General features: G+C 41.2%; 1 protein-coding gene across 1 annotated transcript in view; it reads left to right on the top strand.

Annotated features, from left to right (window-relative positions):
- PCSK2 (proprotein convertase subtilisin/kexin type 2) overlaps window positions 1-18,271 on the top strand; it is a 107,937-nt gene extending 89,666 nt beyond the window's left edge. Inside the window, exons 9-12 of the mRNA XM_010575053.1 lie at window positions 7,831-8,046; window positions 9,342-9,442; window positions 12,064-12,291; window positions 17,184-18,271. Of these exons, the coding sequence (XP_010573355.1) occupies window positions 7,831-8,046; window positions 9,342-9,442; window positions 12,064-12,291; window positions 17,184-17,670 (1,032 nt within the window). The 3' untranslated portion in view covers window positions 17,671-18,271. The remainder of the gene's footprint in view (window positions 1-7,830; window positions 8,047-9,341; window positions 9,443-12,063; window positions 12,292-17,183) is intronic.
- The last annotated feature ends 2,515 nt before the right edge of the window (window positions 18,272-20,786 follow it).

The raw sequence follows: 20,786 nt of genomic DNA, 5'->3' as shown, positions 1-20,786 counted from the left end.
GCCTCTAGACTCCATCTTAGCCACATCTATGATCAGCAGCAGGTTATGGGGTCTAGGGAGAAAAGGTATATTTCTTGACAGTCTCAGTAAATCACCAACCTAACATTGTTCTTGGCTGTCCTGAGATATCTTAGCTCTGCACCAAGACCAGGCTGCTCATATGCTCAGTTTCATTGCTCCTAAACACTCTGTGTCACGTATTTGCAGATATATTTCTTTGATGAGCTATGGAGGGATTTTACTGCAGGTGCAGAAATACAAACTAAAATTCCGAGCAGAACAACAAACCAGGGTGATGGACTTAGGAACAAGCAGCCTGGCAGTGTTGAGCACACACAGATGAGCTAGCTGGCTCATCTGATTGAGCAGTACTTTCATTTCAGAGAGGGGGAGTGAGCTGCTACTAGCATTTTATATATAGTATTGCTGGACAAAGCAAAGCTGTCTGATTTACATATCCCCTGTCCTGTGCGTACACACTCTCAGGGCTAGACAGCTTGGAGGGGGAGGTAAGGATGGTAGATGGGATTCCAGTGACAGCACAAGTCTCCTAAATATAGACTTTTTGTTCTCTGGTACCTTGCATCCAGAATTGTATCAGCAGTCATCTTAAAGAGGGAAAGGTAACTAGCTCAAGAACTAATTCTACCCATTTTTTATGGTACATCCTGTCTTTAATGCAATATCCAGTAAACATTTCTTATTTGCTGTTTTATGAGTCCAGTTCTTTCCAGCTTCAGCTATTGGAATTTAAGCCAGTAAAAAGAAGTAATCAAGCTAAGCTGGTCTCTATCTATTGCATTTTTATGATGTAGGCTTTTATATTAGTAGGTTGTGAGGAATTGCTCGTGGACTGAATTAATTTCTTGAGACTTTGCCAGCTCAGCCAGAATCTATAAGACATGATCCATTTGTGCTTGTGCTGGTGAAAATGTTATTGCTTCCATAATATCATTCTACCTAAGAAAATGCTGCACAAGTACAAATTGCCAGGGGAGCAGTATTAAGAATGTATAGTCTCATCATGACTCTGTAATTGGGCTCACCAATGAAAGAAGAAAGGACGGTGTTAAAAATGAAAGGAAATATTTCTCATTTGCCTCTCTCTAAGGCCACAGACATTGTGTTACTCTTCTGTGAAATACGCTGAAGATATCACGTTAATAAAGTATATGCAGTTAGATACCTCTAACATTGTTTTATTTGCTCAACAGCCAAGTGAGGATAGAGAAATTAGGTTACGATCTAGCAACCATCTTAACTCCATTTCTCCATTACTCCATTTCTGAGGAAGCCTTACAAGCTTCTTTATAACTTGGGAGCCCTTTGCTATTGTATTGCTATTGCGTCTGGAATATGCATTATAATTCCATGCCTTGTCTTATTTATGTAAGCTAAAATCAAACCTTATTAAAAACCCATATGACCATGTTATATCTGCTTGGAATTCTGAAGTCATCTGACGGGATATTTTCAGGCTTTTGTAACACAGCATGACCAGCTTTTCTGATCTGGTGATGGGATACATGACCTTTCACTGAGTACATGACCCAGGTTTGGAGATCAGTCTGTGGCTGCCTTCCTGCCGCAGATGGGGGAATGGGCATGTTCCTCTGAGGACAGGATGGGGGCAAAACCGAATTGCTACTGATTTCTGCTGTGCTACTGGCCTCCTCAGGGGTGTCTCGGTCAACTCAGGACCTTGGCTGTTGTAGGTTTGTGCTTTGCTTGGGCCTGTGACAGGGTTAAATACTGCCCTTCACAGAGACTCAGATGACTGTCTCATAAAGAGCAGAAAGCTGCTGTATCAACAGGTTGGGCCAACATAGCAATATTTGTAAGCTCCACATTTCTTCATTGACATGGAAATTACTGTTTTCTAAGGAGACAAGACAATAATGTAGCCTCAAAATGTAGAGTTTTCTGTCTCGCTCTGACCCCAGGAGTGTTTTTACCTTATCTCTGCTGCAGCTCAGCGGCCATGTGTTTTTGCTTCCCAGCAAGGCTGATGCTACAAGCCGGGAACCTTTGCACAGTGTTGAAAGAGCCACAGGTGGAGCTGTGAGGCTGGGGTTCATCACAGCAGCTGGGAGCTCTGGGCAGGAAAACCAGCATCATCACTGGTAAAAAGTAAATTGGGTATTTAGAATCTTTTTCTCAGTGTTAATCTAGCTTAGAAATATGGGATTGATTTTTGCAAATATTATCGATACCAGAATTATGCCTGCAGAATTGCTGGACTAGAGTAATGCATTATCACTTTTGGTAGGCAGCCCAGGATCTAACAAAAAAGGAATCGATAATTAAAAGGTTTTGTCTTGGCATTTTCAAAGTTCCCTCCCCATTTCCCTGCTGGACTGAACCTTAATTGAAACCTAATGCTGTCTCTCTTCACCAAAAGTGTAATTTTTCTTTTCTGTTCATTTCTCTTGGCTAACAGAAGTCCATCCAGTTTCAACAGTAATTTAGACATAGAAAATGGCTCAAGCATTGGTTTTTAGCCAAAGGAGGTATTAACAATTATGCGATTAATTGGGGGTTCGGGGATGGGAGTTCAGTACTCTACCGTGACCAAGTATAGAATAAGTTATATAAAGCCTTTTGTTAGGGTTTAACAATTATGAGGCTTAGCTCTTTGAGACTCTCAGATGCAGCAGTCTCTTGTACTTGGGTGAATATTACTTGACCCAGATAGTTTCAGAAATCTGCTAGGAGGAACCAGACAGCCAGTTATTGAAGGCAACAAAATATGAAAGGGACAAAACCAGGAGAAGCATGACTGAAACATGGTTCCAAGTGATGGTTGTCCTCTGCATAGCAGTCAAGTGTTTAGCTGAGTTCTTGCTCCTGCCAAAACAGCCTTTCCTCCTTCCCCATTGAGTGCCTGAGTGTTAGGCCAACAGTGAAGGGACACCGCCTTCAGCAGTGGTGAATTTGAGTAGGATAACCCAGCTGCTGTTTCTTCTGTGCTGAACCGCATGACTTATGGGTGTGCTGGGCAGGCCAGACATCCTGGGCTTTTCCAGGGACACGGTACAGCAGCTCCAGGCTTTCAGAAGGGGCTGGACGTGGGAGAAGTGCGAAGGTATTCAGCTCAAACAAGACAGCTGTCCCCCTGAACGTGTGCAGTGGCAAACTGTGGAAATCCGAATATGTTTCCTGCTTAAAACTTTGGTGTCTGTGTGGCTAAATTGAGATTAGTTGGCTGGCTGTCAGGCATGTGCTTCTGCCTAGATTTTGCTTTAGATTTGAGCACTCCCCAAGAAATCAGTATAAGAAAGGAACAAAAGGAAGTCACGGGCAACCAGATTGCTCTGAGCAAATCAGCTTGGCAGTTGCAGAGGTAGCTGGAGGAGCCAGGAGAGCAAGGGCTCAATGGGCTGTCTGGCTGGCACCATGTCAGGGTTGCAGGAACATGCAGGCAGGTTCCAGAAAATCCTGGCAGTGCAAAAGATGAGCAGCAGTTCAGCAATGCCAAGGACTCACTGCTTCCAGCTGCCTTACACCACATAGCTGGACTGCACATGTGCAGGAGTGGTGGGGGGACCTGAGCAGGGCAACGTCTTTGCATAGGCTCCTGGATGTCTCGAGAGCCCAGCCCAGTGCTCCCTGCCAAGTCACAAGAGTGGGCAAATGGTCCCACAGCTCTTCCACAGTCTGTCTTTGCCTTAGTATGCCTCAGCCTGGGGGCACGATGGCGATTTTGCGTTGCCTGCCTGGGCTGCAAACTATACTTTCTGAGATAATTAGCAATCATTATTGAAGGATGTGGTTTTTAATTACAAAACACATAAGGATTTTCAAGTAATTCAGTCCTCAAGAGAAAGAAATGCTCTTTTCAGAGGAAAATACAGGCGAAATTAATAGGGGATGGAAACTAACCGAGTCCTATTCATAAGTCAGTAGGATCCATGGCAAAGACTTGAAAAAGCTGTAGAATTTTTCGCTTTTCCTGGAAAACCAGCCTATCTCTTACCATAGCAGACACGTAAATTGCTATTAAATTATATAGAAGGTGCTGAAACACTTCTATTTTCTTAAGGGGAAGAATTACAAAATAGCTATCTTATGTCATGCAAAACGAAAGGTGCTTATAAAATAATATATGCTTTGAATTTGTTACAGAAAGCAATTTCCAGTTCTGTAATTTACCATATTTTTTTCAAATGTGCTCCATCTGCATTTTCTTCCTTAGAAATGGGACAGTCCATAAACATCAGCAAACCATTTGGCTGTCCTTATCCTGAAATATCTTTTCACTGCACATAAAAAAACCCACCTCCTCACAGGCAGGTGCTGCTTTTGCTTTCTTATTATCCTGAGCCCATCTGCCTGCTGGTGTCCTGATGCTGTCGTTCCCTGGTACTTGGCTTTTCAGGGCAGGAGTCCATTCTTTGGTTTTAGCTTGTACTGTTTGGAAAGTGTTAGTCCTGATCTATGACTGAAGGATTAGGCCAAAGCCAAAGGGCATCTGAAATGTGCTGTAAAGACTGTTATGTTCCTTCCATCCATCTTTAGCAACCCTGATGGCCAGGCAGGAGTGGGTGAACTAGAGTAGCCTTTGCAGAGGCCATGCCATGTTAGAGGCACAGCTGTTACTCACCCGGGCACTTGCCAGCCTTGATGGGAAAGGTCAGGAAAGCTGGAGGAGATTTATCTGTCAAATACCACCCATTTTTATCTGGAAAGTGTGATCCAGCAATCAAAACTTTGGGAAACACTGATTTAGGCACTAGCACAGCAAGCATGATGAATGAACACAATAACAAGGGAAAAAAAAGAGTTCAGGATGTGCCTGAAGTTACATAAAGTGAATTAGGCTGCAGTCCTCTGCCAACTCACTTTTGCAAGGTAGTTCAGTAAAGAAGTTTTTCTGGGATTACACTCTTTAGATGTTGAGAAAGGGGGTAAGAAAATTTATCAGGGGTATTTTTTGCTCGTAGCACAACATCCCATGAAGGACACTGGAAATAGAAAACCTGCTGTTTCTACAAAGAGAGCTTCCCAGTAGCTGTCTGTGACTTTCTAAGCATGTAGCCATGCCCAAGATTTAATTCTGGTTTAGCCTGAATTGAGAGGTGGGCCTCTGTTGGGCTAGTACTAAATGAACCAAGATCTATTTTCAGCTCTCAGTGAGATGCAGCTTCAAATGGCTTAGAAGTGTGGGTGCCATGCCGTGCATCGATTTGGGGGGAAATGAGCAGGTTTCACCAGGATTCTGGAGAAAGATGCTCTTCAAAATGTTACCTTACTATCTTGCTGGTCTTGTCTCTTCCTGAGTCTTCCTTCAGGCTCCCTCTGGTGTTTGTAGTGTGTATTACTACCAGCTTCTCCAGTCCTGTTTTTGGCCGAAATTTACAGCAGCCTAGGTTGAGTGACACCACTGAAATTTTTTAGGTTCATATAAGGTTGAGATGCAAATAGGAGCTTTCAGTTCGCTTTAAGCATGACACTTAGTTGACCCAACTGGGATTTTTCTGGTTTAGACTACTACCATCCAGAGAATTGAAAATTCACTTCCCCTGAAGCTGTATATTTCTGCCTGGTAAATGAAGTGATGCCTCAGGACAGCCACCAAACAGTTTGTCTGTGCAAACTGTCTAACTACTGCAGGTCTAGCTGTGGGAAATGTAAGCAGCAAGTCCCAAGCATCATTGCAAATAATGCACTTGGGCTGCTATCAGTTTATTCCAGTAGTATTTGCTCCTCTTTCCAGTCCTGGCTGAGAAGTAATGGCAACTGAAATTAGAGCATGAAGAGCTGAGTTATGGGTTTTAACACTAAGCGACACTTGTGGATGTGTCTCTCACACAAGTGATATCCTAAGGCCGTTCTCATGTTAGAGTAATTACATGCAGAAACCCATCCTCAGCAGCACTCAGCAGGCTAACTCCACCCATGAATTCGAGTCCAAATTTCATTTCTCCTGTGGATTCCCCCGGCTCCCCACCAGCAATCTGTTGCACCTGTTTTCTGCCATTCTGCCGCAAATCCTGCCCTGGGCTGAAATGTTTCACAGCAATACCTAGTTTTGGCAGTGTGGAACAATTTGCCAAGCAGGGGTAAGTCTGCTTCCCCATGCTGAACACTGCAGGAGCTAACTGCCAGGCACCAAGCTAATTTTGTGAATTTACCGCATGAAAATGAAATGTTTCCTCTCCCTTTAAAATGGCTGGAAGGAAAAGGTTGTTTAAGAATGGGTCTGTACGTGCCAAACGTCCTATTCCTGGCACCAGCAGGCACCTGCTCTCTGCGTTGGGCAGCAGCCTGCCATTTTGGGACAGACAGAGATGTGCTCAAGCTGCCACTGAGGCTGTCCCAAGGAGGCACATGGTGGCAAGGTGGTGTGATGGTATATGTGGGCATGATGGCAAGCTTGGGATGTAGCCTCTGAAGTAAGTCCAAAGGCCAGGGTTGGGCCCTGTAGGGGAAGAAGTCAAAGGGAAAAAAGGCTGTATAATTTGCTGGAATTATTTTGTTCTTAGAGTATATATTTTTGCAACAGTTTCCTTCTTCCTTAAAGCTCAAATGATTGATCTCAGATCTTTGTGGGAGTTCTTAGACTGATTTCAATATGCTTTTTCATAGTCATCATCTTTGTTATGGAAATCTATGTCCTGAGATGTTATATACCCCAGTGGCGGCAAACCTGCTGTGCAATTCAGTGGATTATAATGCAACTCACTAACATGCTTGAAATAATGAGGTTGTTCTGTTCAGTAGGTTATGATGAAAAATAGAATCTACTGCTGGGAGCTCAGATTTGATATAAACTCCTGATAGAAAAGGTTCCCTGTTAAAATGCCATTGCAGGTTACTATGTTTGTGTATTCTTTAACTTCCATTTCATGCTGGACCAGAGGAGATTTTTTTATATTCTGCCCAATGCATATGAACAGTATGTTAAATTGAGGCCTTGCACCCTTCTGGTTCTGTTGGAAGTAAACCTTGGATTACAATGGACTAAACACAGAGAGAAATGGTGGCTGTGCTGGAATCAGTGGGAGATCTAAGCTTTGGATTCAGTAGCACTGATCTTTCCCCAGGTGTCAGGGTTCTCAGGTCTAACCCTCTTCCAGGCAGCCCCTACCTCTTTCTTAGTACGGGATGAGAAAAAGGAGCTGAGTTGATCCTTTCCTACTCCTTCCTCTCTGGAAGTTGGGTAGAGGATACAGATTTCTTTCCTTCAACTAAAGGGAAGCCTTTATAGCTGCCGTTCAGCTTCAGTCTCTCCCGTCCATCTGTCACCTTCTCAGTGTAATTGGTAGACCATTTTTCTGTAGATTATTTATATGGTCTCATAACTTTATTTTCTGCTTAGTAGTAGGAGCTGGTTTGTCAGAAAAACAGCTCTGAGTCAGTGATACTTTTGGAGAAGAATCTATTGAGAGAAAAAAGTGCCAGTTTTAAAGAGTTTTTCAGCCATTGCCTGAACCTAATTGGATCTTACAAACCCAGCGTGTGAGATGACCTATATGCCTTTTAAAAGAACGCTTTCCTCATAGCACTTAGACCTTGACATAAACACTAATGAATCCATAAAATGTCTTAGCATCTGGCACAGGAGCCTTCAGGGCATCAAGCAAAACAGGAGATAAATGGAAGTGCTCTGTGTACATAAGGTAGCAGAACTGGCTGGGCCTGCCAGTTAACCGGATTTAATAACCTGCAGAAGTCCATGTTATTTCAGCTTAAGGTTGATGTATATTTGGTTTGGACCAGTTTTCTCCTTTATAGATGCCTAGCTTTACAATTAGATGTGCAGTTTCAAGTAGCTGCTATCTCCTATTTGCAATTTAACCCAAGAGGGTCAATTTTCCCCTTTCACAGGGCCGGGGCGGCAAAGGAAGTATCTATGTCTGGGCCTCTGGAGATGGGGGCAGCTACGATGACTGTAACTGTGATGGTTATGCATCGAGCATGTGGACAATCTCCATCAATTCTGCTATAAATGATGGACGGACAGCTCTGTATGATGAAAGCTGCTCTTCAACCTTAGCCTCCACCTTTAGTAATGGGAGGAAGAGAAATCCGGAGGCTGGTGTGGTGAGTCCAGATATTATTGTGCTGTTGCTGCTGTCTGTGCACTCCCACGGCCCATTACAACTCTGTCTGCTTTGGAGCAGCAGATGGTTCTTTGTTGAGATGGATATTTTCTCATCTGCAGTACATGATTGTGCCAAAACTGTCAGCTGAAGAGATGTGGGATTAATATTGAGAACAGCAATGATCTTACTTCTCTTAGAGCTTCATATAGTTGGTGCTTTCCTTTATCAGAAGCCAGATTTACAAGTTCAATTACACTCTTACCAGAGGAGAGTGTGACAAAAGGTCTCTCAAAATCTAAATGAAAAGTGTCAACATCTGAGATCATACTCATACTGGCAGAGCAGTCATGAACCAGACTTCTGCTGTACTACAAGCTGCACAAAGCAGAAAGACATTCAGTCACCCACAGAGGCAATTTGGGGGTTCATATCACCCTCAATTTCCTATTGAGCAGTGCGGAGCATCATACTCAAGTCCCCCACAGGGCCATACCTACAACTGGAAAATATGCAGTTTCTGTTCAAGTGTAATTGGGATTCTCTTCCACCATACTGATCACTGCTTTTCAGCACCTTCAGACTAGCCAGGACATAGTCTAATTCACAGAGTGGAAAATTCAGGTGTAGTAACTCAAGGTTAGTTTTTGCCAAAAGCTGGTACACATTTTCCATGGCCCTGTCTCAAACTGTGAAGACACACTGTATTAATCCTAAGTGCCCATGTGCAGTATCAGATGGAAAAATACTGGTTTCTGTCTTGATATCAGCACAGAGCTGATATCAGCCAAGATGATCTGTGGCATCTTTGTAATTATTGCCATAAAATATATTTCTAAGGTTTCCTTCTGGTCTTTTCTAGTGACTGATCTGCATGGAAGACAGCAGCCTGGTACTGCTCTTGGTTCTGGAGTTGCACAAATGCTAGAAAGCTCAGTACTGTTAACAATTCTAGTTTCAAATCCTTCTGATAACCATAAGAGAATTTAAGGCCTTTGGTTAAACTGTGTTTATAGGAAATAAATGCCATCTCTATGAGTTTATGAGTTCTAAGTGGTAATGAACATTGCTTTACTACATCATGATTTATTCTTGCATTCACACCTTCTGTAACTATGTCTCACTGTGTTTTTAAATTGATACACTATTCTAAAGAAGAAAACAGATCCTAGGAACAAACACACAATTACTCTAAAGAGCAAGGCCACACACTCCACTTTCTGTATTTTTCTGAGTCTGTAGCTGCAAGGAAAATGGACTAGCTGGTTTCATTAATTACATCTAATATCATTGCAGGCTACAACGGATTTGTATGGCAACTGCACCCTGCGTCACTCAGGAACGTCTGCAGCTGCCCCTGAAGCAGCCGGAGTGTTTGCCTTGGCCCTGGAGGCTAAGTATGCTGTTGAGAAATTCCTTGTGAGCTCTAGAGAGGAGAGGGCCTGCAGTTTGTTTAGTATTGTTCATCATACAAATTGGCTGTGTGTGGCAAGGGGCTAGAATGAGCAGCAAACAAGCTACCTGCTACAGTAGTGTCAAACATGGTAACATGGAGCAGCAAACAAACATGGAGCAACAGTCTTGCCAAAGCCATATAGCAGATACATTTTGGCTGACTCGCTCTCTCTGTGTCCTCTCTACTGCTTCCAGGGGTTTGTCTTCTCCAGCACTGTTTGGAGGGAGAGATTATTTCATTTCTCCACATACCCAGTGTGGAATGCCCAGCCTACAAAAATGTAAGAACAAACCTATAGTATCAGACAAGAGTTCATCTTGTGCCACATACTGTCTGCAATGACAGATGCTTAGGGGAGAGTGCAGCAAATGGGGATTAAGAGCGATCTTTCAAAAACAGCTTTGGCAGTCAGTGGTTTGGAGAGAGAGCAGCGAGCCTATCCTGTTCAATAGCCACAGGCAGATTTATCTTCCTTGAATTTGTCTAACTCTTTTTCAGCTTGTCTGTATTTGGCACCTGTATCATCCAGTGGCCATCAGTTCACAGTAATAATAGTTTTTGGCAATGGTGGTGGGGAATGTTTTGAGTGTTTTTTCTTAACCCGTTGCTGGTACTTTGCTTCTGTGCTACCTAATTGTTCTGTTATGTGAAAGAATAAATATCCATTGTCTATTTACCATCTTCATGCTATTCATGATATTGGAGACCTCTTGTATATCTTACTTCATTATCTTCTTCTCTAATGGTTAGGAAAAGTTGTCCTTTCAATAACATATACCATCTTTTTACTTTGTGTTAAATTATTTTATGAAGTGAGACAACATTTGCTCAAGTATACAGCTTCAGTTGCTGTAACCATGGCATGAAGTGAGCACTACGTACATAGTTCTCTTCAACAGTATGCAGAAGCATAAAGGTTTGGCAGAGGTGACAAAGTTTCTGTCATTAGCAGAGCAATGATTGTTGTGCTCAAAGGGCAACTTGGGCCAACTCTCATTTTTCAGGTTTCATACACGTAAAACACACATGCCAAGTGTTTAACTTTGGATGATCAATCCTTCTACTATCAGATTCATTCAGTGAGGCAGCCACAATGTGATAAATAATTATGGCCATAAAAATATGAAGGCTTAATGAATTTTCTGACTACTGCATGTTTAACCTGGACTACAACCTTAGTATCTCTAAGTGCCATTCCTCTTAATTTGAACTATCCATGAAGACTAGAATTACTCCTGCCAAACTATCATGAGTACATATTAGACTAATACCCCTGGTTTGCAATTGGCTTTCTAGCCTTCGCTGAAAAAGGGATGGGGGGTGGGTAGAAAGAACTGTCACAGCGTCTTTTATCTCCTTCCAGGCTGGCTCTATTAAACCTCCATTTTAGTGTGCAGAACTACCCTGGATGAGTTACACTAGCCTTCACAGGAATGGCTAACCATTTCCCATGCAGATGACTGCTGCCTGCAATATGTCTCTCAGCTTATACACAATATATGTCTGACGTGTCTCTAAAACCAGACCAATCTGTGAAACGGAAAGTACAGTTTTAAGATACGTAGCAGCTCTTAAAAGGTTTCAATAAGAATGATGCAAGTTATATCTGGTTTTCAGCTCTCTTGTGTCACCTTGGAAAAATGACAGTAATTAGCTATTCTGGTGTACATTCAGCATGCACACTTCCTTATTACCTGGAACACAGAAAGCTGAAATGCGGATCCTTTTAGGTTGGTGGTTTGAATCAGACATACTGTAATGTTGAAAGAGTTCATCATAAAACAACTGGAATAGCTTTACTTATGTAGAATTAGAATGTCAGTTCTAAAGCTTCCAAAATAATAACTTATAAGTGCCCTTCCTGTCATCATAATCACTGCAAATCTAGGAAGACAAAGAGCTGGTGATGAAAAATGATCACTGAATCTAGACAAATGTTACTGTACTACATCCATTCATGCTAGTATATCACAGGTGACAAACCTCTACCATACCTTATAATACAAACCTCCAGCCACCCACAGCCCATATATCTATATTTCCAGACTACCAAAATTACTAAGACCTTGATTGTTATAGCTCATCAGCTTCATCAGATCAGGGCTTCTCTGGGTGAACCTTGGAAAATCCATGGGAAAAGCAGGAGGTGCAGGCAAGGAAAAGAGGGCAAGATTTAAGAGGAAGGCTAGGTGAAGTTCTGTCATCATCCTTTTCTTTTTGTATTCTTTTCAGGATCTGAAAATACTCATTTTATTAACTTAAAAATTGCATGGTGGACCTATAATGTGTAGTTGAAAGCAGTTGTTTTTAAGAACAGGGAAACAACCAGAAATGGTTTTGCAAATTTGGGGAATATATTTTGGGAAATTACTATACAATTAAAACCTATTCTTGTTTCCACTGAAATCAACAGAAGCTTTGTTATTGATATGTGTATAGATACAGTTTCTGTGTGATTCATAGAAGCAAGTTTTACCAACAAGCTTACTCAAACACACTGTCTTCCTTTAATATCTGCTTAGAAATACTCTACTGTTTGTTTTCCATGTTGCTCTTCCACAGCTTGGATCTGACATGGAGAGACATGCAGCATCTGACAGTGCTCACCTCAAAGAGGAACCAGCTTCACGATGAGGTTCATCAATGGCGTAGAAATGGTGTTGGGCTGGAATTCAACCATTTGTTTGGCTATGGTGTCCTAGATGCAGGAGCAATGGTTAAGATGGCAAAAGACTGGAAGACAGTTCCTGAGAGATTCCATTGTGTTGGAGGGTCAATACAGGAACCTGAGTAAGTGAATGGTCTAGTATATGTGTTTGGCTTCTTCCAGGCATTTAGGAGACCACAAGCATGCAAACATGTTGACAAAGACATAGATAGTCAAAGAAACATAATGAAATTTTTTTTCTAGGAAAGACTAACGTTGCCAGTAGTGTTCCAGGTATTTCAATAAGTTGATAAAATAAACTACATGATCTTCCATGGAGCAGTGCATTCTACAGCCCACCGGTATCATCATTGCTAGTGCCAGTAGTGTTAATAGCAACATCCATTTCTCCTGGGTACTTAAAGGTATGTTTGTGCCAAAGTTTCTGTGAATAAAGAGCCTGTGCACAAGTGAAAGTCTGGGAGGCTGGCACTATAAATTACATAAACTGCTGCCACATGAAATATCTGTCAGCGCTAGGTCATATCTCCTTGTGACATATTCCAGCAGACAAATTTTATTTCCAGAAGACTGAAACAATTATCTACAGGTACCAGTGATTCAGTTTGAACACACCACCATTTAATTGTGTTTGGTTTATGTTCTTCAAATCTCTAATTGCAGGGTAGGTAGTCAAATTATTTTCTGATTTACCTTCATGCGCTAAAGTGAATGAGTCAACAAGTGAATGAATTAAAACTAATTCACTGCAACAGCTATACTTCAATTTAATTATTTGAATTACTAACCTAATAATGGCCAATTTATGTCTATACCATTTGAAATTTGATGTTTCAGTGCCATTTTTGAAGGCATCATAATTCTATTGGAAAAAGAAGGCAAACTAGTAAGCCACCCCGGCACATAGCTCAGCCAGGCAAAGAATAAGTTTGTTCCTAACCTTCCAGATGGATTTGTATTTGCAGGATCCAAGGTTGTACAGCTGAGATCTGAGTTTTAATTTATCTGGTCTATGCGTGCTCACGGGTAGGAAATAAATGAGAGAGTGCTGAAGCTAATTTTGAGCTACCTCCAGTTTATTCATCATTTAAATGCAGACAAATAATCTTACTTATCTTAGAGTAGCCCCATTTATTGAAATGGGAATCATCCTAGAGGACGAAAGAAAATTTCTTGCTGTAGGCTTGTCTCTGCGCATTAGACAATGTGGTAGAGGTATTCCGGTGACAGACTGAGCCAGAGTTGGGCAAGTGCTATGCAGTAGTATTGTCTCCTTCTGCCTTTGTTCTTCTGTCCCATTTCTGCTGTTGAATGGATAGAAAAGCAGAGGTGATGGTGCATTTCCTCCCTCCCAGGGATCTGGAACTGCAGTAAAGCTTCCCTATAGCTGTCATTGCCCAACAAGCTCCAGAGTTGAGAAATAAACTGCTGGTATCTTTTGAGAGCAGCACCCAGAACAGGCTTTGTGCTTACAGCACACAGATTTGTAAAGTTCAGCCAAGGCAGTCACCACCTAAGCCTCCTAACTCTACTGCAATGTAATCTCAGTGTGTATGGGAGCCCTCCTATAATTATCCAACACATCTATATGTTAATATAATATATTAATAATTATATTAATAATATAATAACTGCTGTAATATTTACATCCCCCAATGAAAATGTCACTGATAGGAGATAATAAGCATCATGCCTTGCAACATCTACATTGTTTGAACTACACTGTAAATAAAACTAGTGAAGTCCCAGCATGTCCAGAGATTCACTGGAAATGAAAACTACACTGCACTTCTGCCATGGATAATTGGGTTAGTTTTCTAGTTTGGCCTTGCTGGAGCAACATTTTCTACATATATATATATATGTTTATATAAGTATAGATATTTGTATATATAAAATACATATTCAATATATGTTTGGCTAGGTGAGTAGTTGATGCAGAAGTGTGTACCATAGCAGCATTGTCAGTTAGCAGAAATGGGCCAGGAAAGAACTGAGAGCCTAGAATATACAATGTGCTGAAAGTAAGCAGTATTTGAAGTGCAATATTTCTCTGCTGCATGTAGAAACACTTATTAGCAATAGGAACTTTCCCTGAAGAGGGATTTTTGTTGGGTCAGCAAAAAGAGAAAAAAATGGACAAGTCTGAATCTGGCTGGTTCAGGGAGATACATAGATGATTTAGGACATCGTAGTGCAGTAGCTGAGGAACAGGAGCGTGGAAGTGTGCTTCTAGAGAGCGGTTAGCTCCCCCTGCTCATCTCTAACTGGGTACTACACTGCATGCAGAAGTGAATGCATTTTTAAAATATATATTCTTATATTTTAACTATATATAGCAAATGGGCAGTAGTACACTGTGAGGGTGTGGAAACCCCGTCTCCTCTTCTGCTCCTTTCATGTCGGTCTTTTTCCACCACCCCTGGCTCTTTTTGTTTCTTTGGGGAAATTCACCTGGATTATAGTAATTAGTCTAGCAAACCAGAGAGTATTGGATTCTAATTAATAGGAAAGGGGGAAACAGAGCAAGCCTTTTCTCGTGTGTTTTAGAGAGCTGAGATAACTTTTGCACTGAAGGTGGGGAGAAAAGTTGCCTGCAGCTGTTGGGCTGCCTGCAAAGCAGACGGAGTGGTAACCCTGCTATTTCTTTGGGTTTTGGTGTTGATAGATAGAAAAGACCCACACTGTGGTGTCCTCCCTCATTTACTGCAGGAGATAGAAAGCACTTACCACAACTGTGAGAATGAAGCACTGTTTGACAAAGCTTTGTCAGCTGTGTGAGATTGCTATGAGACAATGTGAATTCAGATTGCTATGAGACAATGTGAATTCAGATTGCTTTGAGGATGATGCTTCCCAGGCAGAGAAATTACTAGCATGTGGCAACTGTGAGATTATGCTCCTTCGCCTCTGGCTGGCATATAGTGCATTTTCCTTGTGCTCTGGCACACAAAATAAATCTTGAGGGTATTGTATGTTCATATATTTTAGCTATACAATATTTATGTTATACCAGCTTCTGCTCCAGGGCATCCATGAGATTCAGAACAACACAGGTTTTTCAGTTTAAGGTAAGCATTTAAATGCCTTGAGGACCTGGCCCTGAATGTCTTTTTAGTCTGCAAGTACTCCCAAGAAGGCAATACTCTATGAAAGAGGGGGCAGAGACTAGCCTGAACCAATTAGTGATGTACTGAGCTGCAATACCTGGAGCTTATCTTGGGAAGAAGAGAATTCTTGGAAGCTAGGCTTGAATGAAACACTTTCACTGGTCTCTGAATAACGTGCTATTTCATTAGCAAAAGGAAAAGGCTGGTACTCATTTCTTTTGAAAAGAAGGTATTCATTACCGCAGTGTGGTCAATGCCCTTTAAAAGGGACTCTCTTACTGCAAAACCTAGGTCATGGAGAAGCCACTGGAAGAGGTAATGACAAGCTGACTGGAGTCTTTTGTGACTTACTCACTTTTATAATGATTGCAGTAATTCTTGTCTTTCAAGTATTTCTTTTAGACACAGGAAAGTGTCACATGCTCACAGCACATTGATGGTGGATGCAGAGAATTTTGTTTACGCTTCCTGTGTAGTTTGCCAGCCAGTTTCTGAGGCAACTGGTAATTGCCAGTTGCATCTTGAGCCCAAGGGGTTTAGCAGGCACTCGGCAGCCTCAGCTGCTGGCAGGGTGCTGCTCCTGGGCCAGTGCCTTCAGGCCTGCTCTGAGATCCTAAGTGGATCTGCCCAGCACACAGTTGCTAAAGGCATCCTCTGCAAGAGCTGGAAAGGCATCAAGGTGCCTTGCTCTCCTGCAGCGCGCACTCACTCACCTCTTCTTGGAAGCCTTTGGAGGCACACTCTGGAAATGATGCTGCCTCACAGTTTTCCTCAACCACATAGGGAGTAACCACACCATGGGTGCCCAGCAAGGGGGGGGCCAAGAGCACCAACTGGTGTAATGTGGCTTCCTTTCATGTGTAATTCATCCTGTTGAAAAGTTTTGGTAAGACTATTAACAGCTGTGAGTGATTGCACAAACCAGACGTGAAGTGGTTTTCTCCTCTTGTGTGCTAACTTCCAGGCGTTGCATCCTCAGGTGTCTGACTCTCTCCAGCAAAGGAGCCCTGTGCGCTGATAACAGGGATCTGGTTTCGATTTGATGACAGGGTCCTTGCAAAAGAAATGTAGCAGGACTGAGCCTGCGTTCCATCTGTGGGTCTAGCTTCCTGGTAATACTTTTTTTATATTCCACCCTCAAGGGACAAATGTCCTTCAGTTAATTGTGAGTTTGCCTTCATAAGGACTGTATTATAATAACCAAGAAACTTGTGACTTCAAGGTGCAGCACTTTGACAACTCACTAAACAAGGGCAACTTCTTTCCTCTGTGTGTGTGTGTGTGTGCGCGCGCATGCGTGCGTTCATGCGTGCTACTGTACTGGAGCAGTTAAAGGATAGCAATTTTCACGCAAAAATATTTTTCAAATGAGCTGAAACTGGGATCTCGTGTTTGTTCTGGTTTCAAAATCAGAACAAGGATTTAGGCTTGAATGTGACTGTAGTGAAATTCCGTGCAGCTGGCTCCTCTGAGTCCGGACAGACATTTGCTGCTGTTTTTTAAGGTGACTGTCTGACACGACTGACTGCTCATGGTTTCTTCTACTGAATAGACATATTATTATGCAATTACCCAATATAGTAGTGGTAAGTAAAGGCAGCTATTAAATATATGTTAATATTTCTTAAATAGCAGTGTGTACTTCTTAATTGTATTCCTTCTCTCTTTGTGTTAGGTGTACATTTCATAATGCACTTTCAAATTAAGGTTTTCGTATAATTTTTTAAAAAGATAATGTTCTTTTTTTGGCTATGTTTGCAACTATTATTTCCTTACTTTTCCATGTATCAATAAGGAAAATAGTACAGGTTTTTCTGTGAGCCACCAAAACCCAGTAGTTTTAGCATGAGCCATGTCATGCTGTGTATATCCTTATAATTTGCTTAATTATCTTTTGACTGCAGAAAGATACTACCAAGTGGCAAGCTGGTCCTCACACTTACAACTGATGCTTGTGAGGGGAAGGAAAACTTTGTCCGATACCTTGAACACGTCCAAGCAGTTATAACTGTGAATTCCACTAGGCGAGGAGACCTCAACATCAACATGACCTCGCCAATGGGAACAAAGTCCATTTTACTGAGCCGGCGTCCCAGGGATGACGACTCCAAGGTGGGTTTTGACAAATGGCCTTTCATGACCACACACACTTGGGGAGAAGACCCCCGAGGCACCTGGGCTCTAGAGATTGGGTTTGTCGGCAGTCTGCCACAGTGGGGCGTGCTGAAGGAGTGGACACTGATGCTGCACGGGACTCAGAGCGCACCATATATAGACCAAATAGTAAAAGATTATCAGTCCAAACTGGCCATGTCCAAGAAGGAAGAGCTGGAAGAAGAATTAGATGAAGCAGTGGAGAGAAGCCTGAAGAGTATACTGAGCAAGACCTAGTGCTGTTCTGCATGACGGTGTCTTTCCTTCCCCAGGTCCCTCTACTCACCTTTCTACTATCCAAACCTCTGTGTTAGACATATTACAATGATTGTCTCTGTAGCTAAATTATCACACTTTATTTTAAAGTCTTACATCTTGTCAATAATTATTTTAATTACCACTGAAGCAATCCTTTTTTTACTCTAAACCACAAATATACTGTCCCCCACTGAATACTATGTACAGTTTGTGACTGTAAATGATTTTTCTTTTGTGTCATACAAATAAGTAATAACCTGCAAAGAAGTTGATGGCTTTTCCCTTCATATTTTTGTGGTAAATGTTGTTTGTATTAAAAAAAAAAAAAAGAGTGAATTTTAACATTGGCAGTTGGTGATAATGGGCACATTTTTAAAAATTGTGAGAGAGGGAATCACGAAGAGGTTGGCTGGAGAGGTCTTTGAATGTCTAACAGCTCCTTCTGCATCATTGACTTCAGTGGACTTTCCCCATTGGGTTCAACCAAGGTAGCATGACACCCAACAAAATGAAATAATCCAGAGATGAAGAAAATTACCAATCCAATTTGCAGAAATCCAATTCTTTTGAGAGTTTTCTTTAATATATACGCTTACACAACATACACGCTAACACTTCAGCCACAGAAGGGTCAACAGGAAGGCAAAGCTATGCCAAAGCCAGGTGACATGGGGAAGTCAGGGTCAGGGCATTCTAGAAGCACAAGTTTAAGTTTTGTTTTGTTTTTATTTTGGCAATTTAAATCAATTTACCATCTTACAGCAGAACAAGCACATAGGGAATGAGCTGTAGGATTTATGGCAACCTGTGTGCAAAAGTGCATCTGCTCATCGCTATACTGAGATGTACTGCAGCAGCGTAAGATGAGGCTGTGTCAGCATTTCCAACCACAGACCCCTGTTTTCTGGGGTTTACAACCTGGCTGTCAGTAAATTGCTGTGGGAGAAAATTGAAGTATGCAATTTCAGTCCCAAAGCAATTTTTTATTCAAATTTTTATGTTATACAAATATATTTAAGGAGGAAAATATGCTTAAGTTATTAATGTGTAATGAAAGCTGGCCTTCCTGGGAAGTAAAATGTAGTGTGTTTGAGAAGATTTGTTGGTAATCATTGCTCTCTGCTGTTTAAAGAGCCAGTCCCACCTTCACTTTTCATGCATGGGTAAAGTCAGTCTCTCGCCCTCAGAGTCTGCTCTGGCTATTGCCGCAAGATGTAACATCCTCCTCAGTGGGAATTACTCATGGTAGCAACCACTACATATTCTCAGGTGTGAGATCCGAAATTTTACCTTTGAAATAAAGGGTCTTGATTCTGCAGATATTTAGGCACTCACTCACAGTAAATGTCATCAGTGGACCTACTCAAATGCTAATTTTAAGCAGGTGCTTCAGATCTTTGCAGGATCCAAGATCTACTTATTAGCAGTGACTAGTTTCAGAATTTTACTATGTATTTTTAATATGCAGAGTATGAATCTAAAATGTTTTAATAAGAGTTGTCCTGGTTGATCAGGTGCATAGTAGTAGTAACATTCAGTAAGTAAATATTTATCTAACAAATTAAAAATGTAACCCAAAGGTTATATGGTGGACACGTTTCACTTAAGAATGTATAATCTATGCTGTTATTTCTACTGAATATCCATCTTTTATCTTTCCATAAGAGGCCTGTTCTTTCCTTTACAAATAAATCCAAATGCAAAATAAACAGCTCAACCTACTCAAACTCTGTGTGCATTACACTCTAAAGCCAAGACAAGCAGCCTCACACTACTCACAGGTTCCTCGTTGCGTGCAGCAGTCCCTTCGGATAATCGAGTCACACTGGGATAAAACAGGCATTGGCTGGAGAAGAATCAGGCCCCAGGTGATTTTTTTTTTTAAGTGCTCTTGGTTATTTGTTCAAATACATTATGGTGCCAGCTGTGCTTAATTTGGTGATTTAAAACTTAACCCAAGGACAAGATGGGTCTGTTTCAAAGCATGAACGGGAGTTCATGTGGCATGAGCCAAAACTCACTGAAGTTAAATGGGCCGCGGACAGGTTTGCTTGTGTCTTTGGAATTGAATGGATCGCACTGATGGCAGTGGGTTTCTGTGGAAGGCACCCAGTTCTCAAAAAGAGCAGTGTATACATACCAGAGGGAAAAATTTACCATATATGTATATTTATGCATACACCTGTATGTCTAAATGCATAGGACACCCCTATGGTATCTCTCTGTATATATATATGTTACATACGATATGTATATTCAGAGTATGTTAGATATATTTGCTTATAAATACATATAGAATTACATACAGTATGTAATGTATAATACATATATGCACATCATAACCTTTTGTGTGTATGTGTTCAAAGAAAGAGGTAACTGGAAGCTTTTGAAGGACTTCTAAACTGTGGAAAAAGTTTTGGAATAAAAAGTCCATGTGGAAATCTTAAATGAACATGTACATGACTCCATTGCATTCATGTAATTTTGCAGTTCTCTGTTCAATCATTAAATATCTTATAAAGCAGCAAAATAACTAGATGGTTGTTTATATTTTCATACTGCTGACATAATTTATTAAGTGAAAGATCACAGTAATCAGTGATATACTGAAATGGTGAGTTTTGATATAAGTATATATAAAACTAAGTGTATATACAATATAGAGATCTACTTCAAATTCTTCAGGATTTTTGCATCAGGGGATTGCTGAAAAATATGTCCAGTTAGACTTAGTTTTTATGGTATTGCTGATGGAAAATAAAGTTAATCTGTTAGTATTTATAATAAAGGGGAAAACGAAGCTCATGATTTGAAATAGGTGAACACTGTTTAACTGAAGCCCTGTGATGATGTTTTATAATATGAGTAAAATAAAGAGCTGTTGTAAACTGCCAGGTCCTATCATCATTGCCTGTCCGAAGGTACACGGGAGGTAATACGCTGCTGTAAGTGGGATGACTTCCTACTCCTCTGCTTTTTACACTGATAAAGTTGTATCCCGTATACGTTGGATACTGAGAAAATAAACACGATCCTCCAAAAGAATTGATAGCAATAGATGAAGAGTAACAAACAAACAGGCTTTATGTTAACTC

Source organism: Haliaeetus leucocephalus, unplaced genomic scaffold (assembly GCF_000737465.1).
Source record: "Haliaeetus leucocephalus isolate CR32 unplaced genomic scaffold, Haliaeetus_leucocephalus-4.0 Scaffold450, whole genome shotgun sequence".
NCBI lineage: Eukaryota > Metazoa > Chordata > Aves > Accipitriformes > Accipitridae > Haliaeetus > Haliaeetus leucocephalus.
Note: the sequence above shows the minus strand (reverse complement) of the source record. Positions and strands in the feature narration are given on the sequence as shown.